Genomic DNA, 10,304 nt, shown 5'->3' with positions numbered 1-10,304 from the left:
GTATCTCCTTCATAGTATTGATATTGCCCAAGTTTGTTGATGGGGCACCTCAGGAATACTTTGGTCATCATGAGAGTCAGAATTGTCATACCTATCAATGTCAAATCCTCCCTTAGACTCTATGTCCAAGGACTCGATTGGGCATTTAATTTTTTTCCAATGTTGTAGAGACCCCCACAAGGTAGGATTGCCTTGTAAAATTCTCCTAATGTCATCTTGATAGGTGTTGGATAGGAGAGATTACAACATGTTAGATGCCCTAGGTTGTTTTTCCTTTCCCATCTTTTTAGCATATTGTGGAAACCTCATAGATCTCACCATCATCAGCAGTGGGAATCCTCTTTCTTTTCCACACCCATACTCAGAGTTCTCACCACACTCTAGGTAATTTGGAAGTATAGGAATAGATCCTTTTACTGACCCTTCGAGAGGTTTAGTGGTGTTGATGATAGAAGGAACTCTAGATCTTGGTAGAGATCTATTTCTAAGATTCAACAAAAAATCATGAGACTCTAGCTGATCTTGATGATCGGGAATATGACTTTCCTTGTGTATTTCCCAATGGCATTTTATCAGCGTTCATCTCATTAGGGTAACTCAAAGAGGTTTAACTCCTCAGAGTTTGGAACTATCATTGTTGTATAGTCCACATCTTCCTTAGGTAAGACCTCACTTTGTAACTCTAGAATGATAGATAGTGGAGGTGGAGGACTCGGTTTTGGAGCCCTAATTGGTCCATAAACACTTTCCAGCTCATGTTGAGTCTTTTGAACCAACTCTATGGCTTTAGTAATCTATTCTTTCTCGTTGACAAGATTTGGGTATCACTCTAGCTTCTTAAAAAGCTTTTGAGGGTCAGGCTTGGATGGTTTCTCAGGCTATAACCATGTACAAATAGATCCTATTGATCGGCATAAGATAGGATTTATCACCCAATGGGGAACTTATGCCTGTAGGGTCATGCCTTTTGGTTTGACCAATGCTCCGGATACATTCCAATGACTTATGTGTACTACTTTTAGGGACTACCTAGAGAAATTTCTTGAAATCTTTATGGATGACCTTGGGGTGCACTCGTCTTGGAAAGAGCATTTAAATTGCTTACGCAAAGTTTTCCTAAGTTGTAGACTTTATCGAATCTCTTTCAACCCTAAAAAGTGTCAATTTATGGTCAAACATGGCATAATCCTTGGACATATTATGTCCAAGAGAGGGATCTCCACTGACCTCAGCAAGATCAAAGTAATTCTAGAGTTACCTCCTCCTAGAAATGCCAAAGGAGTACAAAGGCTTATGGGTCATGCTGGCTAATACCGACGATTTATCTTCATGTATGCTGATATAGCCTGACCATTGTACAAACTCTTGATAGTTTTTGTCTAGACTAATGAATGCCGAGAATCCTATGAAAATTTGAAGAAGGCGCTTGCGTCAGCTCCTATCCTTCACACTCCTTATTGGGTTGTGATTTTTCACATCCACATTGATGCATCCGCCTATGCTATTAGATGTATACTTGCCGAGTTAGGTGAACACAAAATGGATTACCCTATAAGATTTGCAAGTAGACAATTGAATGAGGCTGAGCAAAACTATATGACTACAGAAAGGGAAGGCTTAGCTATGGTTTGTGCAGTAAGAAGCTTAAACACTATTTGTTGACAAACAAATTTATGTTCTTTGTAGACCATCAAGCCCTTCTCTATTTGGTTAACAAACCTTGTACCACTGGAAGGATCACTAGGCGGCTACTACTAATCCTTCTAGAGGTTGACTTCTCTATCACTGTAAGAAAAGGATCATCACATGTGTTTCCAAATCATCTATCCAGAGTAACCAATGGTGAACCTCCTGTAGGTATTGATGATGACTTTCCTAATGCGTGTCTATTTCAAATAGATATAGTTCCTAAATGGAGCTTTGACATTAAGAACTTTTTAACGCATGGACTATCAATGAACCTTGAAATATCTAAAGAACAGGCAAGACGATTGGTTAAGTTGGCAACACCATATCAGCTAATTGTGGGACAATTATATCGGTTAGGCAAGGATGGAATTCTTCATAGATACATGCTAGAGTCTGACTATGTAGCTGTCCTTGAGGAAGCTCATAATAGACTAGGTAGTAGTGGACATTTTGCCACAAAAACCACTACACAAAAAGTGCTTCAATCAGGCCTATGGTGGCCAACTCTATTTGGTGATATCGTAGAATTTGTCAAGAGGTGTGAAGAATGCCAAAGATTTGCCATTACTCATGGCAAGGATCATATGCCCTTGACTGTAGTCTACTCTCTACAAGTCTTCGAGAAGTGGGCAATGGATTTTGTTGGACCTATCAGTCCTGCTGCAAAGTCATCTCGAGCAAGATACATTATAGCGGTGACATGCTATTATTTTAAATTGGCAGAGGCCTATGCCATTTTGAAAGCTAATGCTCAAAGTACTACCAAGTTCTTGTATGAGAATATCATAACAACATATGGTTGTCCACTGGAACTTGTACATGATAGAGGAACTCATTTTATCAATGAGGTGATCACTTTTCTCCTAGTTGAGTTCATGGTTGTTCATTGGAAATCTTTGCCATACTCCTCAAGCCAATGGGCAAGTAGAAAGTACTAACAAAACTACATACACCATATGACCAAAATAGTAAATGAACGTACAAATGAACAAAAGTTTCTTGTTGCTATTTGGGCCTATAGAACGGCCTATAAGATTGCTACTGGAATGACTCACTTCTATTTGGTGTATGGGTTTGAAGTTGTCATGCCTATGGAATATATTGTGCTCTCTTTAAGAGTGGCAATATCAAAAAAACTTGAGGGCAATGAGATATCCAAAAGGTTGTTCCAACTAGAATGCCTTGATAAGACGAGACTTCGTGCAGCCTACGAGTTGTATGTTGAAAAGCTTCAAAGAAAGAAATGGTTTGACAACCACTTGAGCAAAAAAGAATTCAAGGAAAGTGACTTAGTACTGATGTACACTCTCAAACAAAACAAACGAAAACTCAAGATGTTGGGCATGGGTCTATTTAGAATTTGTGAGCTCACTAATTCTGGCTCGGGAGATTAGAAACCTTACATGGAATAACTTTTGACTCCTATGTAAATGGGAGAAAATTGCATAGGTTTTATGGACCACGTACGGAAACCATGCTCACAACAATACATGAAGCTAAATAAAGGAAACAAGAGGAGAAAGATAAACAAAAGCTAGCTTAGCTAGAAGTTAGAGCTCGTGCCAAGAAGACTAAACAACAATCTAACAGGCTATCAATTCAAATGAGCCACATGGCTAGCAACACTTGGGTAAATGATGATTATATACCACCAAGACGAGCGTACCTTGGATTCCTTGCCATGAACAAATTGTTTCCTTCATTATGTTTACTTGACACAGGAGCTGATTTAAGCCTTATGTCTTATGAAACCTGAGCTAGAATGGGTAAACCGACACTTCAGGATTCACGTCTAGCCTGAGTTTGTTCAATGGTCATGTGTCCAAGTGCCTCATCTTATTCAATTTGACTTATGATCTTATGGAAGGTGTTTTCCATGTCATGAATGCAAGAGAAATGAAAGAAGTCGTCATACCATGCAAAAATTGGATGGCCATATTTGTCTTAGACATTCAATGGAGAGCTCATACATTCATGGCTCATTTACCTTTGGGAAAGTAGACTATCTATTTGAGGTTCTAAATTCCAAAATGTACCATATGCATGCACCCATTGAGTGGGCAAGGTTTTTAAACAATGACTCTGGAGAAAACACTTCAACCAGACTCGGAAATTTCATTGCCCAAGGAAAAACAAATTCTTAGCAACAATGAATGGCCCACCCATTCCAAATATTCCTCAGTTCTAGACTTGGTGGCCTCACAAGCTATTCAGAAATACATATGGGTTACCAAGACGAACCTGAAATGTCCAACTTCTACACAAACCAAGAAATCTTTTTGGGTACTCAAGTCTAAAATCCATAAGCTCTCTACAACTAATGAGTGGAATTAACATGTTGTCAAATCATCTCCATTTGGAAGCGGAATAAAATTCACCCTTGTCAAAAAAAGTTACTTTATTGGCCGATCTCCAACCACTACATTGGCAAAGTGGATCAAAGTGGATCAAAGCAGGGAACATGTGCCTTATTACTTGGAAAGAATCAACTATATGGATTTACAGGTAGTGGAGATACTCAAAGCCAAGTATGAGTCTATGAAAGCTAGTTCCAAGGCCATAAATAGTAAAACAATTGCTCAATAATGGAAGCCAACAAGCAAGATAAGCGCAAATATATAAGATAACAAGGAACAATTATGGCTAGGAAATCAGAATGACAAGGGCAAAACAATAGTGGATCAAGGGTTATCGTCAAATGACATGAAGATAATTGATGAGCTTTGGGTATATACAATAGTACTCAACCTCCTATTGGCTTATTTTCAAAAGTTGGTGGCAAACTAATGCATTTCCAAAGGTTCTTAGTGAGTTAGTTCAAGTTAAAAGCTCAACAAGTAACTATATGCCCAGATACTCAATTGCATTTTACCTGAACACAAATAAACTTTTATGCAATGCTTAAATTGACACAAAATCAAAACCATTGGATTCCTTGTTTTTTGGAGATAACTTTTGACTATTTGTTTTCCCCAATCTGAGCTGTAGATCAAAAGCTATGGCCCAAACAAGCAAAGGGGTGTTTTCTCCAACAACAACAATTGTCTAGATAAGGGCTATAGGGCTCCACTTTTGGCATTTAGCAGTACTTCTTGATGTCAATTGGTTTTTGGGATCTTGCGTGCATAAATTTTATCTATTTCAATTGCTTGGTATAAAATCTTGACTCATTCCAGCAAGTTTTACCCTGTCCCGGGGTGCATAAAATCACAAGTTGATGCTGGAAACTGAAAATGGGACAAGGCTTTGCCAATTGCACTAAAATTTCTTTTAAGTGGATATAATTCTTGCTATGAAACTTTGATGGCTATGATACTTTCAAATTTTAATTCCTTGTTTTTAAGAGATAAATTTTGACTATTTGGTCAACCCAATCAAAACTATAGGTCAAAAGTTATGTCTTCCGGAAGTCAAGGATGTTTATAAAGACAGTAGGCACACAGACTAGGTTAGGGCTCCACATTTGGTATTTAGGCATGCTTACTAATGCCACTGCCTATGAGGTCACTCATATGCTTAGTCCACATATTGAACTAGACATATATCAAATCTCAACCCATTTTTGTAAGATTTGCCCTATTTTCAGGCTATAAAACTGCTCCAAGGATCATTGTTTATCACTCACTTTTACCTGAACAGCTATAACTTTTGATGGAGTACCCAGCTCTGCAATGTTCTTTCACATTTGGAGTCCTTGTTTTTAGTAGATTAGTTTTGACTATTTGATCGCCATAATCGGAGTTGTAAGTCAAAAGTTACAGCTCGAACAAGACAAGGGTGTCTACTGGATATGAAGTAGACTAGCTAAGCTCAAGGGGGTCCACGTTTGAATAAAAAATGGGTCTACTAACCTCTTATGCGGACAGGGCCTGGTATATGTCAAAATAGTACATTGTCTATGGGGCATATCAAATCCTGGTTCAATCGAGCAACTATACCAGTGTTTATGGAGCTAATAAAGTGTGCCCAAGGCACATTTTTCACCTTGAATGCTCCCTGCAGGTCATGGGTCCACATTTTGCTAATTTTAGCATCAGATGCCATTAGAACTCAACATGGCCTTGCACATGTGTGAACAGTTTTATGGACTCAAACCACCAGCTATTTTGACTCTGTTTACATGCTTAAAATAGTATTACATTGCCAGACATGCAACTAGGGGGCTATGATTGAAATATGAGCCAAGCACCATATTCGGCATACCTAAAAAAGGCTCATATGATCCTCAATGTGACTAGGCTCTTCTTCAATACATATTTGACATACACTTTGTAGGTATATCAAATCTAGGACCCATATGAAAAGCTTAACTATAGCTTCCATCCATGCCACTACACTATTTGTCCATAGTGGTTATCGGCCGGTGTGCTGCTCTTTTGGACTACCTATAGATTTCCAATGACCATGAGATTCATATCTTGAGTCCACTCATCAAGAACTATGCACCCAAGAAATCTCCTAACCATCTGACCACTTGGTTGAAACAACTAAATTTAGCAGATCGCTAAAATTAGCCAAATAAAAAAGATAATTAGGCTAATCAATTAATTTTGGAGCATGATTAATGGCCAAATACCAAAACCAGATTTTTTGATGCATTTGGTAAATGTTTAGCTATTTTTGGCAATTTTATAAGATTTTTATCAATTTTTGCTTATTTTTGGAGCCAAAAAAGCTAATATTGCATATAAGTAAGATTTTATTGAAAAACTCAAAGACTCAAAACAACTCGTTTTGCTTTAGCCACCGCCTCTTTTGCATGAATTTCACTGTAGAATAACCCGCTACTTCAAGCCCGAGACCGTCGAGGTCGATAACCGGCTTGCATAGCTTATTAGAGGGCACTGTCACAATTACTCTCGGGTAAGCCGAAACCCATAGATCTATGCGATTTTGTGCTTTTTTGTCAAATTTTTTGGTTTCTTTGTATATTTTTTATATACTATAGGCTGAATCCATTCTCGAATAAGATTAGGCAATATCACTCTCATATGATTGGATCTGAAGTTTTCAAGATACTTTTATTTAGCTTTCTATTGCAATTCTAGCGTTTTGTGTTGTAAACAAGCTTCCCATCAAATCCCAGCAATTAATTAATTGAGGTTAATTAGCAATGACTGATTCGTCTGAATCTAAATAGGTAACTTTTTTCTTTCCTTGTTGAATTATATAACAACTCAATCAAAATTTGGTTCATAAAAATTTGAAATCTTGTCCAAAATACAGGGGAGACTAGTGAATTTTTTTTTAAAAAATCATCTTTGCATAAAACATGTCCTTTTTATTAAAAACTCGACATAGGGGCCACCTTGCCATGACATTCCTCGTGTCTAAAAGGCACGGTGCATTTAAGAGGGGGTTCAAGTGGGATCGATGGTTGTGGGGGCCCGGTATCCCACTGCTGGTGGCGTTTATAATGCCAAACTTTTAAAAAAGAAAAATTTAAAAAAAATCACACCTAATTGAAAAAAAAAAGAGAACTGGATTTGGGTACCATTGATCCCCTTGTTGGAAGCTTGGATTTTTTTGAAATGCTCACTTTGAGCTTTTTACCAGCCAGAAGTACCCTAGTGCGGTTGTACTCACAGATCTCGGCAGCAGAGAGGAGACGAAGGACTACGCGAAAGCCGCCCCCGCCCTCTCTCTGAAACCATCGGCAGTAGGATCAAGTGGTACGCATCTCTCTCTCTCTCTCTCTCTCTCTCTCTCTCTCTCTCTCTGGCTTTCTTTTTAGTCCACTTCTTGGTTTTTTTCCTACAATTTAGGGTTGTTCACGAAGCACACAGAGACGCTTCAAGGCATAGAGACATGGCTAGTCTTCTCACGAACTCTTCTTCTAGCAAACATCTTCATAGAAGCTTTGTGGAGATGGCGGTTGGCTCCATACGCCACCCTTTTCCTTCCATACGAGTTTGTTGTGCGCCCTCGCGGTGAGTTTTCTTCCAAGTGGATTTGGTTGCGCGTTTCATTGTCATGGTTCTTTACTTGAATCTATTACTGATGCGTATTGCAGAAGAGGAGTTGTTCTCTCATCAAGTTCTAAGCTTCCTTCATTTGTCTGCATTCGTCCTCTTTCCAGCCGCATCTATTGTTTGTCCTCCTTTGCCCATTCACAACCTTCAGCTAGTGCACGGTAAGCATGCACAAGAATTCATTAGGATTGTTGACTTTTTTTGCAAGGCGTTCTCAGTGTTAAATGGACATGTTCCATTTTACCTTTCTTTTTTACCAGGGAACTGTTTGGTATTGAGATCTTGCCAGAAGATATTGAATCAAGAAACTCGGGCATCAAAACGGATATATCTTGGCTTAGGTATTTGTTCTATTTGGTTTTGTGTTTCTAAGTAGCAACAATCATGGAAGTGACTACTAATTTGGTTTTCTGTTTATGTTTTGCAAGTCTGAGTGATGAGGAATTTGCTATGCATTTGGACGGACTACGACATCGGACTCCCGATTTTGGACCTTCCATGTAAGTTTTAGTTCTCAGCTTGAAGCCCGCTTGAAGCAAGGTTTTGAGGTTATAGTTTATTTTGTGGATTTTCTTGAAAAAAAAGTAGCTGAAATTTTATATGTGTAATGTTTATGGATCTATTATAAAGCCAACATAACGGATGTTATCTTGCACTGATATACTAGTTTCAATTGGAGCAATGTGATGTATAGTAGCTGGAATGTTCACCTCAGTTGCACTACCACTATTTTATAGCTGCATGATTAGTATTTTTAGCAGATGGTCATGCTACTGTGATGATTGCTTATTTCCTCCAATATGTCCCTTGCAATAGTTTACTCCCTTGACTGCAAATAGTTTACATTTTGAGATACGCGTGTTTTGATTGTATGTCTACTAAAAAGCGCAGGTGCACGTAAATAGTAACGTCTTAATAGAGAAATGGTTGCACAGTTCTAACCTTGCATAGGACCTCTGTTCGCGTATTGCAGTCTGGTCATATTGTTCTTGTACTTTCTTGCTGGTAATTGCTATGGAGATATGGCTGCACACATAGATGTGTTTGAATACAATTATGTCCACATGCACACATCACTGTGTTTAGAATGATCGCCATATGTTTGTTGCTGTCATAGACATCACTATTTGTGCTATTCAAAGAAGAGCGTATTTTTGGTCAGTTTTTCTCTTTGTTTGTGTCATATGGTGTGTGTATGTGTGGTCAAACTTTGATCCTTTTGCTGCTGCCTAATACTTTAAGAGTAGAGCGGTCTCGTCAGTATATAGGCTTGTGTGTTTTTGATTCTTTAGAGTACAGATTGTTAGACAAATGTTTGTGTGTGTGAATGAGAGAAAGAAACAAAGAAGGAAAGTTTAATTAATTCATTTGCAAGAGGTCAGACCAGGAAAGTGCGAGAGTAGTTACATCGGAATGTGAATGGAAAACAAAAATGTACACTGTACAAACCTCATGCTCATGTCATCTTGTGCAATGGTCTGTGTGAGCATACATGTTTTGGCAATAAAGGTCTAGTTGCTGATGTGCAGCAACATAAAGGACGTTATCTTGCTCGCATTTACTAGTTTCAATTGGCATCAACTATTTTATGATATACTAGCGTTTCTTTGTGGGTCTGTAGAAATGTGGTGAATAATAATTGGGATGCTCACCTCAGCTGCACTAGTATTTATAGTTGCACAATTAGTATCTTTAGGAGATGGTCATGCTGTAATTGTTGATCTGCTACAATATGGGGGGTATTTTTGTAGTAGTTAGTCCATGGTTCAAACAAAATGGTTGATAGACAATTGTTTTTTATGCATGGTAGGTAAATGGCATTTTATGTTGTTATAAAGGGCACTTCTATGAATGTCTCGAAGGTATGTATATGTCTCGAAGATTGATTTATGGATTTGTTATAAGATCTTTTATGTCTCCATTGTTTAGGTTATGTCCAGACGAGCGACGCGACTTTTGTGCGCGGAGATATGAACTGGTTTGCAAATGTGCAGAGGAAGGCTCAAAATTGATCGGCAAAGTTGATTTAATAACGCCTCTTTTGGAATTTCGGAATGCAAGCCGAATTGTGATGAAGCCCAATGCTAAAGAAAGTGCTGATGAACAATCTGTGGAAGACCCTCTTGGTAACGGTTTGATTTGAATGGAGTAGAGTATAAGTGATGGACAAATCTTTTACAAATGAAAGAATGGCCCACTGAATTGCTTGCAACAAGTAGGTAGAAAATATTCAGGATGTAGTACGACTCACTGACCCATTGTACGCCTTTACAAAGTGCACAAATAATTGTAATGATGTATATAATTGTGTATTTGAATACATAAGTAAATGTAATGATTTATATAGTGTATTTGAATACACATTCCAAATTGAGTTCTTCAAATGAGTTCCAAAATTAAGTATCGAATTTATATGTTTTCGTAATTGCATATTTAAGAGTAGTTTTAGAACTTGTACCTGCGTTACTGTACGCCTGAAGGCCCCTTTTGAATCGCATGAGTTTTCAGGTTCAGATGTCTCTTTGAATTGAGATGTTTTGATTTCTATTTGTAAGTAGAGTAAGTCACTTATGGAAATAGATGATTTCTATTTGTAAATAGGGTTACTTATGGAAATTGCAATTGTTCTTGGAGGTTAAAATT

The 10,304-nt window shown here is 38.0% G+C and overlaps 1 protein-coding gene across 9 annotated transcripts; it reads left to right on the top strand.

The window, feature by feature from the left end:
* Positions 1–6,412: 6,412 nt before the first annotated feature.
* Positions 6,413–10,045, top strand: LOC147623505 (uncharacterized). 9 transcript variants are annotated; one of them, XM_086821683.1, is made up of 7 exons: positions 6,413–6,552; positions 7,246–7,361; positions 7,545–7,619; positions 7,769–7,822; positions 7,922–8,002; positions 8,090–8,161; positions 9,591–10,045. In XM_086821683.1, exons 3-7 carry the CDS (start codon positions 7,558–7,560, stop codon positions 9,802–9,804), a joined length of 483 nt encoding a protein of 160 aa, XP_086677809.1. In that variant the 5' UTR covers positions 6,413–6,552; positions 7,246–7,361; positions 7,545–7,557; the 3' UTR covers positions 9,805–10,045. The 9 variants fall into 9 exon arrangements, with proteins under 9 accessions (XP_086677809.1, XP_086677806.1, XP_086677808.1 ...); XM_086821680.1 differs by having other exon boundaries at positions 7,703–7,822; XM_086821682.1 differs by having other exon boundaries at positions 7,530–7,619.
* The last annotated feature ends 259 nt before the right edge of the window (positions 10,046–10,304 follow it).

This window comes from Cibotium barometz, chromosome 27 (assembly GCF_041138505.1).
Source record: "Cibotium barometz isolate CiBa-2024 chromosome 27, ASM4113850v1, whole genome shotgun sequence".
NCBI lineage: Eukaryota > Viridiplantae > Streptophyta > Polypodiopsida > Cyatheales > Cibotiaceae > Cibotium > Cibotium barometz.
Note: the sequence above shows the minus strand (reverse complement) of the source record. Positions and strands in the feature narration are given on the sequence as shown.

Excerpts from the sequence above, each read along its gene's own strand:
- LOC147623505 (XM_086821675.1), top strand. The coding sequence starts at position 7,498 with ATGGCTAGTCTTCTCACGAACTCTTCTTCTAGCAAACATCTTCATAGA. Across the intron at positions 7,620-7,702 it reads GTTTGTTGTGCGCCCTCGCG|AAGAGGAGTTGTTCTCTCAT; the intron begins GTGAGTTTTCTT and ends TGCGTATTGCAG. Across the intron at positions 8,162-9,590 it reads CCCGATTTTGGACCTTCCAT|GTTATGTCCAGACGAGCGAC; the intron begins GTAAGTTTTAGT and ends TCCATTGTTTAG.